The 22,663-nt window shown below is 49.6% G+C and overlaps 1 protein-coding gene across 2 annotated transcripts in view; it reads right to left on the bottom strand.

The window, feature by feature from the left end:
* Nucleotides 1-12,396: 12,396 nt before the first annotated feature.
* Pdgfrb (platelet derived growth factor receptor beta) overlaps nucleotides 12,397-22,663 on the bottom strand; it is a 37,141-nt gene continuing 26,874 nt past the window's right edge. Inside the window, exons 13-23 of one of the 2 annotated variants that reach the window (XM_051201146.1) lie at nucleotides 22,512-22,616; nucleotides 22,078-22,188; nucleotides 20,655-20,835; nucleotides 19,362-19,522; nucleotides 18,755-18,873; nucleotides 18,404-18,526; nucleotides 17,658-17,769; nucleotides 17,025-17,124; nucleotides 16,135-16,240; nucleotides 15,172-15,404; nucleotides 12,397-14,253 (exon numbers count right to left, since the gene is read on the bottom strand). In XM_051201146.1, coding sequence (XP_051057103.1) covers nucleotides 14,094-14,253; nucleotides 15,172-15,404; nucleotides 16,135-16,240; nucleotides 17,025-17,124; nucleotides 17,658-17,769; nucleotides 18,404-18,526; nucleotides 18,755-18,873; nucleotides 19,362-19,522; nucleotides 20,655-20,835; nucleotides 22,078-22,188; nucleotides 22,512-22,616 — 1,511 coding nt within the window. In that variant the 3' untranslated portion in view covers nucleotides 12,397-14,093. The remainder of the gene's footprint in view (nucleotides 14,254-15,171; nucleotides 15,405-16,134; nucleotides 16,241-17,024; nucleotides 17,125-17,657; nucleotides 17,770-18,403; nucleotides 18,527-18,754; nucleotides 18,874-19,361; nucleotides 19,523-20,654; nucleotides 20,836-22,077; nucleotides 22,189-22,511; nucleotides 22,617-22,663) is intronic. The other variant, XM_051201147.1, reaches the window with a different exon arrangement.

Genomic DNA, 22,663 nt, shown 5'->3' with positions numbered 1-22,663 from the left:
CTTCCCTTCTCCCTCACTGTCAAGTTGGTTACTGTGTTGCTCTGCGCCGAGTTCTTCAATGTTGTCAGAACCAGTGAATCCAGGCTTTCGTTGTGGACTAAGGACCAGCAGTTCCCCGGGAACCTTCTAGGCACCCAATTGGGACAGCTGAAGAGCCAGCCTTGTGGACTGCGAAGCTACCAGGTTGTCCACATCTGTAGTAAGAGACAGTTACTGAGAAACTGTTGTGACTGCTGAGGCTCTCCGCCTCGGGGCCTGAGCGACCAGGGCTCTCAGCTCTCAGGAGTGATTCAGTTGTTGTTACTATTTTAGCATAAGCTTATTTAATAAACCATTAAATAATACCCACACCTATTAGTAAATCACACATATAGAATATGAATTTATCCCATTGGTTCTGTTCCTTGACTAACAATATACTCAGCAATTGTACCCTCAGGTATAATCAACAGAACTGAGAAAAGGAACTCAAACCAATGCTTACACATGGATGTTCAACTCAGCACTATATCCAATAGCCAAAAGGTGAAATCAGGTAACAGTTACATCACAGAATGTGGTACAGCTGTGTGTGGAATATCGCTCAGCTACAAAAGGAATGGAGTACCAATAGTTCAAGATGAATGGCTCCCAGGCTGGCAAGATGGCTCACCTGGTAAAGGCACTTTCCCCAAAGTCTGACAACATGAATTGTATCCCCAGGACCCACATGGTGGAAGGAGAGATCCCTGCACATTCAAATGTCCTCTCTCTCTCTCTCTCTCTCTCTCTCTCTCTCTCTCTCTCTCTCCCTTCTTCTCTCTCTCTCTCTCTCTCTCATTCTCTCTCAATAAATAACTTAAAAAGGATGATGAGTAAATATTGAAATATTTCAATATAGAACTGGTTAAAAGAAGCCAGGCACAAAATTCAGTGTACTACATAACCCCATTTATCTGAAACACCCAGAATAACAAGTCCATAGGGACAGCCAGCCAGCTAGGGGTTGCCAGGGACTGAAGGAAGAAATGGGATGGGACTGCTTTATAGGCATTGGCCACCGAGTTGCTGTAAGGAGCAAACGAGGCCTTGGAACCACGTGGAGATGCCAGACCTACAGGCCTCTTAAGAGCAAAGTGAACAGAACTGACTGTGGTTATTGCCAAGCAAATAAGCACACGTGGCAGTGGCATTTTCAATTGCCGGGGGAGGGGGTGTTGAAGTAAAAGTAGCTAAAAGCGCAGCTATGATTTAACTGCTGAAAACATAATTTTTGTAAGCAAACTTTGGAGCATTTTAGGTCTCCTGGGCATCTGAACCTTGTAGCAGCTACTTCACCATAGTGTCCACTGTGGCCCATGCGTGGCACAGACGATGTGTACACCATTGAGAGTAACTGCCCAGTGTCTTCAAAAACAAAAAAACAGGAAGCAGTCTACATTTGGTCCAAAGGCCACTGTGTCTGGTTAGAGCAAAAATAGCAATGATGGTGTTGTGCATTTATGCACAGGCGAAAGGGAAACGGTGACAGACAACATTGTCACAAAGGGTGGAAGGAGGATGCTGGGGAGTGGCTTTGGTGCTGTGTTAACTGAACACAATATTATTTAGGTAGACATTTCTGAACAAAAGCCGTATGCTTGTTAAACCTAGGATAACCACTGAAAACTGTCGATGCTGTAAGCCAATAGTGAGGCTAAGCTAAAACACAGCCGATACAGAAGGAGACAGGGAGAAAAGGAGGACCAGAGGGAGGTCAGCGTGATGGAATCCAGAACCAGACCCTCACACAACGCATCTTAGAAATCTTTCCATGTCATTGTGTGGAGGAAATGTACTGTCTTTTCTATCAAATTGTTAAATCAAGACAAAGTGTCATTTAGAAAATGATTGTAGAAAATATGCGAGACAGAAATTCAAATTTCTCCAGGGCCAGTGTCTTAGGCTGCTATTGTTGTGACAAAACAACTTGAGGAGGAAAGGGTTTTTTATTTTGCTTACATTGGCAGTCAGGGAAGAAGCTCAAGGCAGGAACCTGGAGATGCAGAGGCCATGGAGGGGTGCTGCTTACTGACTTGTTCCCCATGGCTTCCTCAGCCTGCTTCCTTACAGCCCTCAAGACCCCCAGCCCAGGGTGGCAGCACCCACAGTGAGCTGGCTTTCCCACACTGATTATTCATTAAAAAAAAAAAAAAAAAAAAAAAGAACACCACAGAGCAATCTCGCAGGGAAATTTTCTCCACTGAGGTTCCCTCTTTGAAAATTATTCTAGCTTGTGTCAAGTCTAGCAAGTGTCAACTGGCAGTGCTTGAAATCAAAGTATGTGCTCGGAATTGTATTCTGTTTACCAATTGCCACACTTTGAATCTGTGAATCGTGCACAGGACCCCTTTGTGTTAGGAATAAAATCTCAGCAGGACCCTCTTGCCTTGATTTGTCACAGCTGGACAACCATGTACAGAAGTAAAACTTTCTGCATTTGCCAAAATACAAAATACCTTGTTGTTCTTATTGCCTTGGTTTGGGTTTTATTCCTTGAGACGGGGTCTTGCTAGATAGTCAGGCTGGTTAAACCCATGATCATTCTGCCTTAGCCTCCAGCATGCTGGAATTTTGGAAACAGGCCACCACACTCCCAGGATATTTTAGTGTCTTTACATTGCTGCATTTGAGATCTCTCCCCAGTCTTTTAGCCAAAGGGCACTTCTATTCCTTCTGGATTTTTTGTATTGTAAACAATACCACAGTGAGCATGTGAACCTTCCGGCACAAATGCATTGTAGGATATTATTTTAAGATGTGTTACCTTTATTTATGCTGTGAAACATTTGTTTTAGTGATGCAAAGGTGTGTTGCATTCTTTTATGTTACATCTGTTTAACCCTGTGACACTGTGTTACTTTGTGTGTCTAAAACACCTGATTGTTCTAATAAAGAGTTGAATAGCCAATAGCAAGGTAGGAAAATGGATAGGTAGGGCTGGCAAGCAGAGAGAATAGATGGGGGAGAAATCTGGAAAGAAAGGATCAAGGATCAGGAAAAGAAGGGACCAGCCACCCAGCTACACAGCCAGCCATGGAGTAAAAAGTAAAGAAAGGTATATAGAAACAGAAAAGATAATAGTCCAGAGGCAAAAGATAGACAGGATAACTTAAGGTAAGAAAAACTGGTTTGAAACAAGCCAAGCTAAGGCCAGGCATTCATAAGAAATAATAAGCCTCCCTGTGCGATTTATTTGGGAGCTGAGTGGTGGGCCCTCCAATAGAGGGAAGAGTCCAAAGAATAAAAAGAGCCAAAGAGTCAAAATAACCAACCACACAAATGCAATCATTTGAGCTGGACCCTTTTCTAGAAAAGTGATGTCTGGTCAGTGTCGATACTTGAAATGTGGAAATGCTGTTCTCTGAAAGAGGCAGTATGCTTGTACACTTCCACAGCCCTGTGGGAAAACCAGCATCACCGTGTTCCTGCTGACACTGAATATTACTGCTCTTTACATTTTTTCCCAGGGCTGGGGGTGCTGATCAGTGTTAGAGAGTTTGCCTAGTACATGTGAGATCCTAGGTTCCATCCCTAGCACTATACACACTCATGCACACACATACACACACACACACACACACACACACACACACATCAATCTCCTAGACACGAGCATTAATTTACTAATGTTTTAATATTCTCTTCCTGAATTTGTGATGAAGTAGTCACTTGTTTTCCATGTGTTTATCATCCATCCATCCTTCTGTAGATATCTTTTGTCCACTTTTCTTTTTGTCTTTTATTAATTTGTTGGGACAATTTGCAAGCTGTACTGTTAACCCTACTGCCACAAATGTTGAAAGCGTTCTCTAGCAGCCTGCCACGTCCCTTTTCGTGTCTTTTGAGGGTATTAGGCACACAGAACTTTCTCTGTCTGTGACCAGTCCTCCCATCTTTTCATGCTGAGTTTGCATAGTTTATGAAAACACTCTCACTTTCATTTTGCCCCATGCAGGCTGGGATCACAGGGAATCAGTGTTCTGCATATTATCTCCACTGTATAGATAAGGGAAGGAAAGATAAGGGAGGGCAAGTGCCTTATCTGGGGTTGGAAAGACTTGGGGGACAGAACTGGGTCTGAGGCCCAGGTAAGGGGTTGCTGTTCTGGCTGTCTAGGTGAGTTTAGCTGGTAATTTCTCCTATTTGACTTCTGCTGCTGGAAAGCTGTTAGCCTGCAGTTCCTTGCTGAGGATATACTACCGCCCCTGAGCACCCACCTGTCCTGCTGCTATCCTGTGGATCCCTACAAATCCTGTTTCCTGCCCTGAGACGGCCCTGCAGTGTTGGAAAGGCGGCCCTGGTGTCTGTGTCCTCAGACCCATTGGCTACCCTCCTGGAAAAGGATCTCCTCACCCTGCGTCACAGCTCCAGTAATATGCTGGCTCATCAGTGCCACGATCACTTCTTGGGCCTGGCATGTGTGGGGGCCAGCTGGTGTGGCTGTGACAGAGACAGGAAATCCTATGAAGGTTCCCAGAGCAGCAATGTTGGAGCTGGCCTTGAGGGGGAATGGAGCTCTCTGTTTCAGAGGACTATCTTAGAGTAGGACGAACTGGAGGAGGTGGGAGGAAGAGGAAGGTGAGGTTCATGCACAAAGCCTTCTGACCCAGCTAGGCTCTCAGGGTTAATCATGTAGGTGATGGCTCTCAATGGCCCAGAGGTCTCTAGAGGTGTGTGCTCCAAGAGCAATGTGGGAACATGAATTCAAAGGTAACAGCAGAGAAAGTTGGAGACGAGTTCACATCTAAGTCCAAGGATTGGGAAAATCCCGCCGTGAGTGAACGGGTCACATTGTGCTTCTGCGCACGTGAGAGACCAGCCTTTGTCTCTCTGTTTGGCTCCAACCTCTAGATGCCACCCAAAACCATGGTGGCTTGGTAGCCAGTTCTGTATCAGCTCCAGGCCAGAGAGGGCTGAGCACACCTGCCTCTGGGGATGAGTTAAGTGGGTTCCATTGGGGAGTGACGGAATAACCCACCCACCTTCCAAGTCTGTCAGAAAGGGCTGTATGAGCACCTTTATTCTCTACCCCTGCCGAATGGCCTCCTCCTCTCCACACCCCCCCCCCGCAGCACTGAGCACTGCCCTTCCAGCCCCTTCCTTCGTGTGCCACCGTACCTTCCTCCTACCTCTGCTCTGACTGTGAGTACCCCTCTCTCTCCCTCTGCCAGCTCTGTGTCCATCTTTGACTCTCCCAAGGCCCTTCGGCTTCACAGCATTCTTATCCAGCGTGAGCACAGTTAGGAGGGAGGTTACTGACACACACTGAAGGTGTCACACACTGAAGGTGACACACATCTTCCCAGCAGGAGCTCCCTGGTCAGACCTGTGACCCTTACAGCTTTCGAATTTGGCCATGCCTGGCAGAGGAGAACTCAGCACCCACCAAAGGCACAAGTAAATGCATCAAGGGTGAACAAGCCAAGTAGAACAAGGCTTCCTCGTTTTCAGTAACCAATTCACTTGATGAATATATGTTAGGCCTTGTTTCGGGCTTGGGGAAGCCCAGGACTCAGCACTGGCCCCTGCATATGGAGCCTTCACTAGCCTGGGAGATGGAAGAGAAAGTGGCTAGGAGAGGCAGTTAAGACAATAGCTTGGTATCACAGAGCATCTAAAAATAGACAAGTAATACTAGAGTCCCTGCCATGGAGTCTGGAGATTCCAAGAACCAAATGGGGAGAAGATGGCTGGACTCTCTATGTGTGTAGACACAGCTGGAGTCAGAGGCGCCTTAGCTAAATAAAGATCTGGAGACCAAAAGGGTGACTCCAACATTGCATGGACGCAGGGAGAGGGAGAGCTCTGAGACTACAAAATGGGGCACTCTTGGTGCCCGTCTCTTGACCGAGCTCATTTGGTCTCTGCCTTCTAAAACTCACAGCCTATCGGGGAGCTGGAATGCAGGTGTGGGTGTGTTGCAGAAGATCCTGAGAGTACCAGAAAGCGACTGGAGGAAGGCTTAATCAAAACTGAGTGGTTGTTGGGAGTGAGCAGGAGCATGGAATGTTCTAGCAAAGAGAAAAACCCCAACAGAAGCTTGGTAGTAAGAGTGCAAAGGACACCAGAAGTCAAAATCACTGAAAACAAACAAACAAACAAAAACTAAAACAAAACCCAAACCGAACCACCACCACCAAAACAAAAACAGTCCTCGAGAGATCTGCACTGAACACCAAGACAGTCACAAGCAGGAAACAGGAAAGCCTGCGGAAGAGGCGACCTATGATGCCTTAGGACTTAGGCAACATGACCCTTTACCATAGAGGGCTGGGAATGCTAGGTGGTAGGCCACATGCAGAGGTCAGCAAGTGTGTGTCTCGCATAGCGAAGATAGACATTGAAGAACGGAGGCGGGAGAGGCAATAGCAGGGGTAGGTTCATGGCCTGGGTGGGCCTTGGACACCACATGCCAACTGGGTTGGGCTGTGAGGAGCCACTGAAGGTATCTGAGGGAAGAGAGCAGGTGTTTCCACAGGTAGATAACAAGGAAGCAGAGAAGCACAGCCCCAGGAACTCCCTCGTGCCTCTGAGGAGGGGGCAGCACTTTGATAAACTTTCACAAGCTTTGTTACTCCTCTTTGTGTGACTTCTCTAATGTCTTGCAGTGACTGTTCACAACCCCCGCCCCTCCAGAGTCTGTGGAGATACGACCACAGCCAGAGAAGTTAGCAAGGGGAGCAAGGGACTGCTGGGAAAACGACAGGCCCTGAGGAGGGCACAGAGGAAGGTACAGACCTGCATGTCGTCAGACACAAGACAGGGAAATGATGCTGGAAGACGGTTTCTAACTGCCATACCCCGAAGTCCCTGCTCAGAGCAGGGGGATCCCTACCATGCTCTAAAGCACCCAGCTGTTCACACACACACACACACACACACACACACACACACACACACACACACACACGCTCCTCGAGGCATCCTCAGGATCTGGCCTGAGTCAGGAAGGCAATGACAAGGGTGTTGGGCCACCCACCCAGGCTCTAAGGTTCCACTTCATCTGAGCTTCTTTCCTTGGCTCCCTCCGCAGTCCATAGGGGGACTGTGAAGTCCCCAGAGCTTTGAAGTGCGAAGTAGGGTGCCCCAAACCTGGCAGGGAGGTCAAACCTGAGGAGCATCAGATGCATCATGGTCCTGTCCGGCCTGGCCAGGGGCCCTGGGGACATGGTCAGTGAGATCTGCTCTCTTTTCCCTTCTGGCAAATGGCTGTTTACAGTGAACCTGACAGCTCCCAGACTTGACAGTAAGGCCAGCATCTTGCCAGAATCCAGTAATGTTTTCCTCATTCTCACATCAGAATTTATATATATATGCATATATATGTGTATGTGTGCATATATGTATATTGCATATATGCATATATGTATACATACATGCATACATATATATTACTGGTTTTTTTGAGATAGGTCTTCTCTGTGTAACATCCCTGGCTGTCCTAGAACTCCATTTGTAGACCAGGCTGGCCTCAAACTCAGAGAGATCCTCCTGACTCTGCCTCCCAAATGCTGGGACTAAAGGCCACCATGCACATCAGATTTTTACCTTAAGTTTCCTAAAGGCGCTATGACTTTGTGCATTGTAATTCTTTTTCTTTTAAAAATGTTCCTTTATTTTTCATTTTAAATGTATGGATGTTTTGTCTGCATGTGTTTCTGTGCACATGTACATCGGGCACAGTGCTCCAAGGGAGCCAAAAGAGGGTGTTGGATCCCCTGGACCTGGAGTTACGATGCATGGTTGTGAGCCGCCGTGTGGATGCTGGGGACCAAACCTGGGTCCTCTGTAAGAACAACAAGGACTCTTAACTACAGAGCCATTCCTCTAGCTCTAACCTTGTGTACTTCAAAGGGGACTTTCAGTGGAGCGTGGCACTTCCTGTGGCAGAAGGATCAGAAGTTCAAGGTCATTCTCAGTTACATTGAAAGTTGTAGGTCAGCCTGAGCTACATGAGACCCTATCACAAAAGCCCAGGTCCTGGGAGACATACAGACAGAGACAGAGACAGACAGAGACAGAGATATAGGGAGAGAGAGACAGGCAGACAGAGACAGAGAGAGGGAGAGAGAGACAGAGACAGACAGACAGAGAAACAGACACAGAGAGACAGACAGAAAGAGACAGACAGACATAGAGACACAGACACAGAAAAAGAAAAAGACGGAGACAGAGACATGGTCTTCTATGATGGCCCTCCTGCCTCCACTTTGAGTTCTGGGATCGTTGGTGTGTGCCTCCTCTCTTATATTTTTAAATAGTTATCCTTTTTACTGGTAATTATGGCTGGAGATATAGCCTAAGGAAACAAATACATAAATATGTAAACATGAGCAGTTTTCAAATCATGGGAAGTTGGAAACAATGTACGTGTTGTGTTCATCAGTAGCTACCTAAGCACTTGAGGATACTTTAAATCACAGGCAGCTCTCAGGATGGATGGATTTATGCCTGTAGGTTCCCCTGTATTAAAGTACTGGAAGGAAAAACCATAATGGTACAAAATGTTCGTGGTAGCTTTAAAAATGATTATAGCTTCATTATATGCAAAGCAAAACTGTTACTGTAAATACAAAGAAGGAAAAATCCTAGATAAATGTAACTATACTTTGCAATGAGGAAAAAGAATTTCCATAAGATAATTTCCTATCCACTGAGTAACTAAGCAGAGAGAGTAAGTATTTAAACTGTTGGCAGAGTTTAAACCATGAAAACACACATGAGGGATCAATTCGGGGGTGTAAGTCCTTTAATAATTATAAACTTAAAACACTTTCACAAAATGAATTAATTGATGCAAACCTAAACAAAATAATCAGATAAACAAGGGCCCTAATCCGGAGGAGCAGTGTTGATAGGGGCTGGGAAGACCTTATCAGGGCACGAAGGGGCCCCACAGTGACAGTGTTCTTCAGTGGGTGCTTCCCTCTTTTTCCAAGAAAAGAGACCTCTGGCTGAGAGTGAACTATGGAAGAACTGAATGGTCCAAGTGGCTCATTTGTCTGGGAGGAAAATTCCAGCACACTTATTTTTCCTGTGTGGTGAGACAGAGAAGCTGGGGCCCAGATAGTCCTCAGACATTCAAGCTGGTCTCCAAATACTTTTCACTCTTTTTACCCAACCCCAATGAGATCGGACAAAAACATGGAAAAAGAGCCAGGCACACACAAGGAAAAGTCACCCCCCACCCCCACTTGACCTCATGCAGCCTGCGTCAGGAGTTTCTACATACAGACTAGAAACTTCCCTGCACAGAAACCATATGCAGAACTATAGTTCCTTCCTAAGAATACTGCAAACAAGGCTATAAACACAGCTGGCAAAGCATGCTTGGGATAAAAACACACGTTTTAATCTCTTGGTGGAACCTGTATAAAGCAAAACTACTTTAATTTTTAAGTTTCCATCTGCAGGGCTGGAGCGAGTGGTTAAGAGCATTAGCTGCTCCTGCCAAAGACCTGAGTCCAGGTCCCAGCACCCACATGGTGGCAACCCAAGACCATCTGTAACTTCAGTTCTAGGGGACCTAACGCCCTCTTCTGACCTCTGTAGGCACTGCATGCACATGCAAACACCCGTAACACATAAAATGAAAATGTAAATTGTGAGAGCAGAGAAGGGCCTGGATATGTGAAGGCCTGAGTGAATGAATGCATGTTGTTGACATGGGCACAGCCATGTCAAAGACCCAACAGCTTCAGACCCGGCAAAGCCTTCCTCTAGTTTCCCCAGGTCTAGTGTGGACATTGACCATGTGTGCAGAAAATGTCCACCATTCTTCTATGGATGTTGACCACCTGAAGACAGTTCCCTACAGAGGCTGCTCCTAACGAAATCAGCTTAGACCAAATCCCAGCTAGTTCTTCCTTCTATGTGTCTGTGTTTTCTTCATTCCCTTGTTGCACCAGTCAGGTCACTCCTGTGTGTGTGTGTGTGTGTGTGTGTGTGTGTGTGTGTGAGAGAGAGAGAGAGAGAGAGAGAGAGAGAGAGAGAGAGAGAGAGAGAGAGAGACTTTCCCAGCATCCATAGAACAGCTCAAGGTGGTCCATTACTCCAGTTATTGGGGGAGGGGGTAATATCTGATGCCATCTTCTGGCCTCTGTGAGTATAGCATGCAAATAGTAGGCATATACTGTACACATAAATCTTTTTTTTTTAATTTTTTTAAGCCAGGCCTCGTGATGAACATCTTTAATCTCAGCAGAAGCAGGTGGATCTCTGTGAGTTCAAGGCCAGCTTGATCTACAAAATGAGTTCCAGGACAGCCAGGACTGTTAAACAGAGAAACCTGTCTCTGAGGGGGGGGTAAATTATCTACGTTTTTGTCTTACCTGAAGTTCTTCCTTGAGTGCATGCCTGAGGAAGTAGCCTTATGAATCATCCTGTGATTTCATCCACCAATATAAAAACGTTTCCAGTAACACTGTGAATAGGCCAAGATATTTTGCTTCTCCCTCAGCCTTAGTTATGGGTCACCTACCTTAAACAGTGCAACTGCATAGCTGCTGCTGAGGCCTGTGTGTGTTCTTTTGGTGCCCACGTGCCTCTCTTCAAGGTCTTTGGCCTCCTCAACAAACTCCCTGATTTTGTTGCACTTTGACTTGTCCTGAAACTGTTGTTCTATGGGAGTCAAGAGTCCCTTCTGCATAGAGGCCCTGGGGCTCTGGTGGGTACTCCCTGCACTGTGTTTAGCTGGGTAGCTCCTTGGACACTGGTGACACTATGTGTCACTAAGCTTCCCCTTCTACCCAGCACTTTTAACCCATTATTTTAGGAGAAACAGATCCCAAAAGGCCTGGATTCAGGAGATAAGAATTGGGTTCCCAGCTGTTTCCTTATCCGCTTAAGCTGATGTGGAAAGCACCTAGACCACACTTCCTGGTCAGTCTGGCACAGTGACCACACTGGGAAAGCCGCTTGGAATACTTGCCTCACCTGGATGGAGATGGGGTAAGAAGACAATGTACATGCTACAGCCAGTCAGCCTTGGCATACCAACTGTTGGTATGGCAGCCAAGGCTCTAGCATGCTTTTCTCTTGGTTGTCTTGACAGTTCCATTCACCATGGAGAAACTGAGGTCTGAGGGGTGTCATACACCCAAAGTCCTTAAGAAGCATGCTGAAATGGGGAGCCGGGACTCCTGTCCTCCAAGACCAGGGTAAAGGCAATCTCAGACATAGAAAGTCTTGTCTGGAATGTGAATTTTGTTCTTTGTGGGCAGATTGGGATATTTCTTCATTCCGTGCCTGCCACAGCCAGAAGAGAAGGGTGTCACCAGTTTTAGGGTGTCCTCTAAAGCCAGGTCTCCTGAGAGGCAGCAGTGTGTAGCTAGGTTCTCTAGTCAGGTGGCTTTCCCTGCTATGTCTCAGCTGCCTCTGAGTCAGCAGCTTGCCTGCGAGCCAGGGCTACCCCATAACTACACTCTTACTCACACTGGGGGACAGCGCCTGAAGCTCCAAAACAAGATGTCCTTTACAAACCTCCAGAGATGTGCTCCCCTCAGCTCACACAGAGCAAGGGCAGGCCCAAAGACATACAGCAAGGGGTGGCATGTCAGACCTCAGGCCAAAACCTGCTTCCATCTCAAGCGACCCCGCCTGAGTAGGAACGCTTTCCCCATGACCCGTCCCAGAAGTTCTGGTGCCCATGGCTCTGGGTTGCTGTCAGTGTCCCACAGACCAGTGTGCTCCAGGCTGGGATCAGCAGAGAAGCCTGTATCAGGATACTTGTCTCACGCTGGCCCCACAATCTCTGCGATGCTGAAGCTGCCTGGGCCTGCATCCCTCTGTCCTAGGCCACAGCATGGTTCCTCCCCTCCCGTTGCTCCAGTCGCTCACACTGTCCTGTGCCTCCTCTCACCTCCCTTTCTCCCTCCTCTCTTTCTCCTGCTCTCTGGCCCTCTTGGGCATTCAGTCTGCCCTGCTCCTACCTGGATCCCAGTGGCGACTCTCAAGGATGTAGGATTCAGAGTCTGGTGGGCGCCTCTCCACAAGCTACCCCAACTCGAGTCTGGCTGTGGGCAGCAAGAAGTGGGGCAAGGAGGGTGACTCAGCTTAGCGGCCAAAGCCAGAGCACATGGCAAGGCGGGGATCAGTGGGGGTGGGCTCGGACCATCTCTGTAAGCCCATGCTCTCCCCCCCCCCAGATACCACAGTAAGAAAAGCCTCGCTTCACACCTGGAAACCCAAGCACAAGGCCTAGGTAGTCACCCAACCACTTCCCAGGATGGGAGGAAATGAAAGTCACTTTAAAAACAAACAAACACACAAACAACAAACAAAAAAACATAAGTGAGAGTTGGAGCTGAAGGGATGGACCTGTCCAGGACAAATTGTCTCCGCATTCCTGGACACACAGACCCAAACCTAAGGGATGGGTCCGCCTTTTAGTGAGAAGCACCAAGTTTAATATTAATTTTTCCCTTTAAAAAACGTACAGACAGGAAAACTTAACAGCATATAAAATAGCACTTCCGGTGTCTAAGAGGGTTATCGTGAGTCCTATGAGTACTTGTAAACCTAGGTGATTACATCTTTGGTACCGTTGTGTGCAGCTCTCCCCATCCTCCAGCAACCTCTGCTGCCCCAGGCAGGGGGCTGCCAGGCAGCAAGCCAGCATGGCAGGGTTCCCGGGGGGCTGGCTTCTTCTCCCTTATTCCAGTCCACTTCTCACTCCCCAGTCTCCTCCAATGTTCATTGGTTGGTGAAGAGCCACTGCCAGACTTGGGCAGTGACAAAAACATTCCTGTGCGGTGCTGCCTGAGGACAGGGACAGTGTCCAGTCGAGATGGTGATCCCCATGGCTCTATGCCTCATGCTCATGCCCACCTCAAGTTTCTTGTCCTACACGGGACACAGGTGCCTTCACTCTCCATCATGTTTCCGTCATGTCCACACTCCTGGTGACTGTGGCCTGAGGTGACCTGGCTTGCCTTCTTTGCCACTCTTGCTGGCTCCAGATTTTATCATGATATGAAAAGGGTCTCGTGGTCCTTCTGTGTCCTCAAGACAGCTGTAGGGGGTTTTCCTAGGACACTGACTGTTATGCCAGGTCAAGGTCTGAGCAGTTGCACTTGGGGACCTGAAGAAGAGGATCAGTTCCTGAATCCCCAGATGTGGTGTGTATATGGAATCTTCCCAGAGTCTAGTCGGAAATGTGGCTTAGGGACTTGACCCCACTCTGTGTGCGTTAAGTCCAAGCCCCGGAACACTCTAACATTGTAGTATTGACAGGGCACACAGACTCAATGAGTCCAGTTTGCTCATTTTTCAAAGGGGAAAGAAAACTGGTACCCAGAGAGAACAAGGGAGTCCTCCAAGGTCTCATAACAGGTCCAGTGCAGAGTCAGGGCTCCTAGTGATGCACACTTCAGGGAGGCACTTAGCATATCAAGGCATGGACTATGGGCCTCTGGTGGGCAGGTCAATGGAGAGTGATGAAGATGAAAGGCGTAGGTACCTCTTGTGGCCAGGTGTGTCCTGAGGGCTGCAGGCCAGAGCATCCTGTCCTCAGCCCTGCTTTCTCCCCTAACAGTGTTCTTGGAGCATGGCTGGCCCCAGACCAGCTCGGGCCTGGGAAAGTTAAGACTGGCACCAGGGGAAGTGGGTTCTAATGAAATGAGCTTGTCCAAGACTGGCCTCTGTTTGGCTGGGAGCCAGGCACCAGGTCCTTGCCCAGTTCTTGGGAAGATCAAAGTGGAGTGATCCAGCTGAGGAGCAGCTGGCTACACAGGAGGAAGTGAACACAGCACCCAGGAATCTAGGCTCCATACCTGTCCAGTAGCCAAGCCCAACTCTTCCTCTTATATCTGGGGAAATTGAGTCCCCTGGAGGAGCATTGGCTCAGAGTCTCATGGCTTTCCAGAAGCAGAGGCTCAGTCCCCACAGTCCTCTCGCCTCCTAAGCTAAATTGGTCCCTGGGCCTTGAGTGCCACACGCCAGGAGCCTTCTTCAAGGGGACAGCTGGTGGCAGGTGCAGCAGCTGGGAGACCAGGCCAAGCCAGGCCAGGCCAGGAGGGTTGGGTGCTGGGAGGCAAATGGGAGTTTCAGGCCCGGTGGGATAGGGCCAGTCCCTACAGGAAGCTGTCCTCTGTTTCTGCCAGAGGTCCCTGGCAGTCTGACCCCTGTGGCTGCTCCAGCTCTGCCTCAGGCTCTGCCTGTGGTTCTTCTTGGAGATCCAGGGGGCTGTCGCAGGAGATGGTCGAGGAGGTGTTGACTTCGTTCAAGGTGGAGCTGGAGGAAGGACACAGTCAGAAAGGACCGGGGGGTGGGGGGGCAAGAAGATAATAACCGCCCTGTCTAAGGTTTTCTGTGTATTGATTTTCTTACTGAGAGGCCTGCACCGCAGGTGAGCAGAGCATAGAGAGTTATGGTCATTGCTCTGTAACATATGGTGAGGGAGCACGAAGCTAGAATTTGAGAGCAGGGCTGTCAGGCTCTCCAGTATCTCTCTCATCTCCACTTGCCTTCAGGATCTGTGAAGGCCTGCATGTACTGCTAGTTCCTATGAAGAAACTGAGGCTCTGAGGCTCGCAGAGGCAAGGCCTGTCCAAGTTTCACAAAGACAGGCCAGAGATGGAAACCAGCATGTCTCCTACCACTCCCCCATGGGTTGACGCTTGATTTGGGGGAGTCCCCATGCCAGATTGACAACTAGAGAGCAAAAAGCCTCCCCTAGAGCCCATCCCACAATGGACTCACCACAACCCAAGGCAGCCATGTGTCTCTTCCCATGTCTGAGCCCTAAACTGAATTTGCAGCACTGACATCTCCTACAAGCAGTGCTCCCTGGAGCACTCTGGGCATGGCAACCATGACCCACAATAACAGCTTGGAAACGTTAAATGTTTTCCTCTTTGTCCTCGGGACTAACACACTACCTGCAAAGGGCCCTGTGGGTACACCCTTAAAAGGAAGAGCTGCTATCTTGCAAATGGGTTCCCAATCATCCTATTTCATTCCAGTCTGCCCTTCCTGCCTGCGGCTTCAAGAACTGAGTAACTTCAGCCTCTGCTGCCCACTGGCAAGAGTTAGGCCTTACTCTAGCCAGTCAGTCCTTCTGTGGCAAGTCTGGTACACACCCACACACACATTCACAAACGCATGCACTACACACAGGAGTGCCTGGGACCAAAGGGTTAGGGTGGTTACCTGGCAAGGCTGGGGGAACCCTCTGGGAGGCCCTCATCAGCGGCGTCAGGTTTGGGGTCAGGCAAGGGGATGATGTAGTCATTGTCCCCCTCATTGGGTTGCACAGCAGTGTAGAGGACAGAGCTTGTGTCCAGGGGAGATCGGAGGCTGTGGAACCCTGGCAAGCGGGCTTGAGACCTCAGGATGGCTGGGTGGTCACTTCTCAGGAACTCCTCATCTACTTGCTGGTACTTCTGCTCCGTGGGACAGGGAGTGAGAAAAAAGCATGGGTGTGAGATGGGCAATGTTTGAGACCCTCTACCTGGGGAGAAAGGGGTTCTACTCGAAGCTGCACCAGCGAGCTGCCTTCCTACCTGGTATCCCAAGACAAGGTACATGCTCAGAGTTCCCTAGGGAAGAGCAGGAAGCTAGGCAGCAGCATGACCCTAACTCCTACCCCGCTTCAGAGTAGACAGATATGGGCCCATTGTAGTCTCCCACAGCCTTCTGCTGGGGCTGGAGGTCAGTGTCCCTTGCTGTGAAAAAGTGGTGATTCCATTCTGCCTTGATCTCCCTAGGACCACCCCAAGATAGAAAGAAGCAAGAAGCCCAGCTCAGGGCAGACTTGCCCCATCGGCCTCCTGTGAACCTGGGACAAGGTTTAAGTGTAGTTGCTGCGAGGGTTCAGGAGGGCCTGTGGTTGCTCACACTTCTGAAGCAGCCCCAGTGTTACCAAGGTGCACAGGTTTGACAATCGTGTTATCAACCGACCGTACCTCCCTGGGTCAAATTCATAAGCTTCTACATCTTGGTTCTATTAAAATAAATTCATAGCTCTGGCCTGACTCTTTCTAGTAGCAGCAAGGGAACTGAGGCCCAACGCGTGGGAAGAGAATTTCCTCCCAAATACCAGCACATCACTGCAAGCCCAGAGCACAGGGTTTGGACCAGAACTGTCACCCACCCCGACTTGTCTCCACGTACCTTTTTGTAACCTTCACCCAGCAGCCTCTCCAGGAGCAGCACCAGCTGGGAGAAGGGTGGTCGAGTCTCAAACTTCTCTTCCCAGCATTTCTGCATGATCTCGTAGCTGAAGGAGGCAGAGAGAGGGTCAGAGTCTCTACCTTAGAGACATACAGTAAGGTTCAGAGCAAGGTGAAGGGAAAGATGCTGAGGAGCAGCAGCCTGGGGCCTTGTTAACACCACCATTGCTTCTCACTGATCCCTTGGGAAGTCTTCCCGGCTTCCCTCAACCACGTGATTCTGTGCCCCGAACGCCATGGTGAGCATGTGACATGAATTTGGCTAATAGGGACTTTCATCTGCCCAGTTCAGGCCTGGTTATGATGGTATGTGACCAAACTGAGCCCTTAAAGTTCAGTTCTGGGTGGGGCTGGAGAGATGGCTCAACTATTAAGAGCACTTGTTGCTCTTGCAGAGTAGTTGGGTTCGATTCCCAGCATGCACATGCTGGTTCACAGCTATCTGTAAGTCCAGTTCCAAAGGACTGACACCCTCTTCTGGTCTCTGAGGGCATCAGACATGGATGTAATGCACACACAGTCATACAGGCAAAAACACTCACACACTTAAAATTTAAAAATAAATAAATAAATGTCAGCTTTGGGTCTTTTGCTGGAGCAATGCAAGAGCTAAGGGGCCAGGGTGGTGCTAATGGCAGCCACGTGAGCAGGACAGGCTTGAGTTTGAAACCAGCGTTGAGACAGTGGAGATCTTGACTGGGACAGAACTTCCTGATGGCGTCGTTTTGAACACCTTGATCCGGTTCTAGCAGGACTGGTCTAACCTCTGAGGTAGAGTTGCGTGCCCTCTGAACCCTGACATTCCTCCCAAGTGTACAAGGCTCCACTCACATCTCATCAGAGGCATGAGCAGGCTGGGCCATGCGGTAGCCCCTCTTGATGGCATTGTAGAACTGGTCATTCATGGGCAGCTCTGGGTAAGGGGTGCCACCTGTCATGGAACAGAGACAGGGACATCATTGTCTCAAGGTGTGGGAAGTCACAGGGTGTCTTTCCAGGCACACAGTACTGGTGTATATGAGAATACAATGCCCTTGGCATTAGAAATAGGGATGAAACTAGAGAAACAATAGATACCCAAGCAGGGTTTGAGTCTGTGTTTATTTTGTTTCTCAAAGATGGAGTCTCTGTGTAGTCCAAGCTGGCCTCAAACTTTTCATCTTCCTGACTTCCAGGTACTGGGATTACAGATGTACATTATTATAGCTGGCTTTAAGCATGATTTTTCACTATGTCTAAACCCCTTTGATGCTTGGATGGGACAGAGACCCAGAGTCAGCAAAGGCCTTGCCAACACCATACAATGGAGAGTGGCAGAGTCTGGACTTTCCCTGCACCCCTGCTCATGTTCCAGTGTCTGTTCCACAGTCCCCTGCTTCTAGCCTGAGGAGCAATAAGGAGGGAGGAGGGAGCAGGAGGACAGATGGTCTGATGTTTAGCTTGGGGCTGGGAGAAGTGGCTCACCCAGTGTGAAGATCTCCCACAGCAGGATCCCGAACGACCACACGTCACTCAAGGTGGTGTAGAGGCTGTTGAAGATGCTCTCTGGGGCCATCCACTTCAGAGGCAGGAAGGTCTGCAGAGGCAAAATAGGCACTGAGTGCATGGAGGGTCCCAGTGGCCAGTCTCTCAGCCCCACCACACCTGGAAATGAGGAGACCCAGAAGCTCCCACACCAATTCCATCTCACCCCACTCTAAGGGTCTAAGCACATTCCTGGCCAGAGCGCTGGGAAGAGGGTGTTTCTTAACTCACTAGCTAGAGACATGGCAGCCATGTTCCTGCGAGAAGCTCCCCGGGTGCACTATCCATAGAAATGAGCAGCCATGAGCATGTCCAGGAGTTCTCTTTGGTCTCTGGTATCTGCCGCTCTTCTATCTCTGGGTTCAAGACTTACCTATCTTACCACATCTTCTGAGTTCTTTCCTCTGCTCCTATACCTTACATCTCCTAAAACAGGGCTGTCTAGACCAAAACCCTCAGCCCCTGCTGTGACAGTGGTCCTAACCCTCTCCCTGTCTCTCATCACTGTGCACAAAGCTAGCTTCCTTGTCTTGTCCCTGCTCATAGATGGGCAGCATTGACATCTCTGCTGGTACGATAAGCCACCAGTGGCCCCATACAGAGCTGTAGCTACATGGATCAGGGGAAATCTGTACCCAGGGTCAGAGGCACCTGGGGACAAACCCATGGAGGGTGAAAGTTCTCACACTGCCTTTGGAGATGTAGTTTGAGTCCCGCATGATGTCCCGAGCCAGGCCAAAGTCACAGATCTTGACCAGCTTGCCCTCGCAGATGAGCACATTCCTGGCCGCCAGGTCCCGATGAACACACTGGGTCAGAGAAGAGAGGAGCTGAGGCTAAGGGGGAACTGTGGGAGAAAACTCTCTGGGCCAGGGCTTTAGGAAAAACATGTGCCTGCTCGGATGTGAGGTTTCTCAGTGTCCTACCCACGAGAGGGAGGGTAGGGAGCTGTCTCACAGGGTCATAAATGTGGGGGAGTCTGGCTAGATGACCCCTCTCACCACAATTCTGCCTTCCCCCATCAAGACCACACTTACGTTCTTAGAGGCCAAGAACTCCATGCCGTTGGCCACCTGGTAACTGAAGCCCACGAGGTCTGTGTAGCTAAGCACTGGTGACTCATTGATCAAGGTGGCCCTATATGTCCTTTCAGGGGCTAGAGAGCACAGAGGGTTATGGGTTACTGTGTGTATACCACAGGCCTAGAAGACCCCTGCCTTTAGGCTTGCAGGTGGCTGAGTGTTCAATACAAGCAGCTACTGATTTTCTAAGTGTTCCCTTAGGAGAACGAGTTCTTAGGTGTCTAACCCAAACCATTTCAGCTTTCCCTGACCTCACTGACAAGAAAAGCCTTAGCCCCAAGGCCACTAGCTAACACTGGCCTGCCTGTTTCTCGGGACATTAGATAATCATGGGGCCAACTCAGAGCCCATCTCTCTTCCTCAGGCCCTAGGAGGCCACCTTCACCCGGCTCTCCCCTTCTTGCCGGCAGCATGCATGCTTCTGGAACCAGGGCTCCATTGCACTGCAGCCCTGGGCAGGCAGGTAGCCTCAGCTTCCTCCCAGGGTTGTACAAGACTGAGGAGGCATCACTGGGCATATGGGACGGGCTTACACACATGTGACAGTAGTATATCCACTTACCAGATGGGACATAGTTGTCGTAAGGGGCTATGTAGCTGGAGGACTCAATGTCTGCATACTTGATGTCTCCTTTCATGGCCAGCATAGGCACGTAGTCCACAGACTCATCCTTGCTCATGTCCATGTAGCCACCATCACTCTCCCCAGTCAGGGACAAGTGGCTGTAGGGGAGAGGATGGAGACAGGGAACGGCATGGATTTTCCTTCCCTCCTGTTCCTGTCCCTTGCTCAGCTTGAGCCCATGGGAAATCATCTGTGGATTTCCTCCACCACTGCCCCCACTGTCCTATGGTCTGTCACAATACAAATGACTGACTCTAACCCTTTCAACTAACTTGTATGGCCCTGACCTGGACCCTGGGGCTCCAGGATGATATAAGACCCAGTATGTGTTCTCAGAGTTCATTCCCGGGAGTATTCAGCAGCCAGGACAAGGGTCATACATGGCTCTGCAGAGAAGCTCCTTTCTGGGCCTTTCCAGCACCTACCGCTGCCTACAGAGCTGGGAGGTGCATAGTCTATGGTGGCAACAAGGCCTCAACTGGACCCCTCGGGTACAGCCCTAGCTGCCCAGGGAGTAGTGGGACCAAGCACACGTGTGCAAGGAAAAGGGTTGCCGTGTTAGAGAGGTCTGGGCACATTTTCATATCCTTGTGTATACTTTTCCAAAAACAGATATTCTTCTCTTTGCTTTTTAAATCAACAAACAAAAAAGGAAAAAAAAAAAGTAAGGGGGGCAGAGAGAGAGAGATGGCTCAGCTGTTAAGAGCACTGACCGCTCTTCCAGAGGACTGGGGTTCAATTCCTAGCACCCACATGGCAGCTCACAGCTGTCTGTAACTCCAAAATCCAACACTCTCATACAGACATACATGTATGCAAAACACTAATAAAATAAAAATAAATAAATTAAAAACAACAAACAGACACAAAATAAGAAATGTTCCTTTTGAAATAATCAGAAACAGGAGTTGAATCGCCAGTAGGGGCCTGGGGAGGCTGGCTTGTGGAGGGCAGGAGGCTAAGGCTGGAAGCCTAGTTCGCAGCAAGAGAACAACAAGACACTCGTGACACAGTGTGGTATGTGGGTTCAAGGAGTCACATCTACAAAAGGCCCAGGATGGAGCCTGTGCCCCTGAGATCACATGGCAGTGACAGCTGACCCTCTCTCTAGCGCCACCATCACCTGTCTGGCTACAGCCCTGGCTTCGGGAAAGTGGCTCTGTCCTAGTGACCGCACCCTCATCTTTGGACTTCTGGACAAGGAGTGCCATATGCTTGGCAGGTACTCACTGGGTGCTGCCTCCCTCATACCTGGGCAGGGGGAGCCCCACTGGCAGGGCATTGCTGTAGAGCTCAGCACTGGGTGGGCGGGGCTTGTTGGAGTGGCGCTGCAAGAAGGTGTGCTTGTTGCGATGCAGGTAGTCCACCAGGTCACCATAGCGGCAGTATTCGGTGATAAGGTAGATGGGTCCTGCAGAAGGACAGGCTTAGGGACAGACTCTGGGGCAGGCCTCATTCTGCCCAGTATGGCCACAAGGCCAGTAAGAGGCTTGGGAGTGGAGGGACAGAAGACAAGGCGGCAAAGAGGCTGGGCGCCTGGCAAACCTGGGTCCTCTCCCTGCCCTCTGTGACTGCGAGTTCTCAGTCTCACAGGCCCTTCCTTTGCCCAGCTAGCCAGGGGCTAACAACACCCACTCCTGGGGCTGACATGAAGACCCCTGAGGTGATGCCTTTGAGCCCGTGGCAAGCCTAGCACATCAGTTGCTGCTGCTGTTTTCAGACTTGGATTCTGGTCTACACAAAGCAGGTAAATGTGACTGTCAGCACAATTTGCCAGTTACATTTGAGTTCAATGCACTTAAAGCCATCCAACGGATGAAAACAACACTTTTGAAATATGTTCACTGCAGGCACGGACAACAGTCTGTGTGCAATGTACTTCCGTATTTAGATCGATTACACAATACCGAGGAAAATCCCAGATCTCACAACAGGCAGCTGCAAATGGCAATAACTTCACTACTATTACTATGTCGACAGCCCAATGGGTAGCCAAACCCTCACATAAATACAGTTGGGCAATGACTTTCAACAGCCATGTGAACAAAACCCAGCTCCTGGTCAGCTAGCTCACTGATGGGCTCTGCTATTTCTGAGTTTTAGAAGCTGTTACTTTCTCATGGTTTTCAAAATATATTGTGAAAACACAGAAACGGAGGCTGGAGAGGTGGTCATTGGTTAAGAGTATTTGTTGCTCTCGCAGAGGGCCCTGGTTTAATACCCAGCACCTACATGATGGCTCACAACCATCTGTAACTCCAGTTCCAGAGGATCCAGATCCGATGCCCTCTTCTGGCCTCCTCAGGCCCCAGGCACGTGCACGCGCACACACACACACACACACACACACACAGACACAGACACAGACACACAGGCAAACACCCACTCACATAAAATTTAAGAACCTGAAGAAAAAAACATAATGTCTGGAGAGGCTTGCGTCTGGAAGCTGCTGGAACTAGTGGCCTGAAGAATCTCTGCCACGAAGGGATCGTGGTTCTGGATTTCTAAAACTGAGCCCATCTGGGATGGTGAAGTAAATGTGCTGGGCAGCAGGTGTGGGGACACGCCAGCAGGGGTGTCCTATCGCTGGTGGGCTGAATGAGAACAAGAGAGAGGAACCCCAGAGTCCCCCGGGGTGTGGCTTGCGCACCTCCTTTGGTACAGGCTCCCAGCAGGTTGACGACGTTTAGGTGGGGCCCCAGGTGGCTCATGATCTTCAGCTCTGACATGAGGGCTTGCTTTTCACTGCTTCGGGCTGTCGCTGAGGAGGGAGAGGGAATCAGCCTGGGCAGGCTACTGAGACAGAATAGAGGCCCTACCAGGGCCTACCCTGGCTCCTCTGTCCCTCCCTGTTGTAGGACTAGTGTCCTAGGGTGGTGAGGACCTCACTGGAGTGGGGAGAAGATGGAAGGAAAGAGGAGGAGGAATCCGAAGAGGGAGGTCACAGTGAGGAAGGGGCCTTTCTGTCCCACAAATTCAGGACCAGGTCCTTCAGAAGAAACCAAATGTTCAGGGAGGGGTGAGGCGGAGTGGGGCCCAGGGTGTGAGGAAGGGGTGGGCGCTGGATCACATTGTAAGACTCACATTTCAGCATCTTGACAGCCACTTTCATGGTGGCCTGTGAGTGGCTCAGGCCATGAGCCGTCGCCTCTACCACCTGTCCAAAGGCTCCAGAGCCTAGAGTGCGTCCTAGGATGGATAGAAACCCTCAGCTCCTGGGAACTAGAAGCCTCACC

This window comes from Phodopus roborovskii, unplaced genomic scaffold (genome assembly GCF_943737965.1).
Source record: "Phodopus roborovskii unplaced genomic scaffold, PHOROB, whole genome shotgun sequence".
Classification (NCBI taxonomy): domain Eukaryota; kingdom Metazoa; phylum Chordata; class Mammalia; order Rodentia; family Cricetidae; genus Phodopus; species Phodopus roborovskii.
The sequence above is the reverse complement of the archived record's forward strand: the minus strand, read 5'-3'. Positions and strand labels throughout refer to the sequence as shown.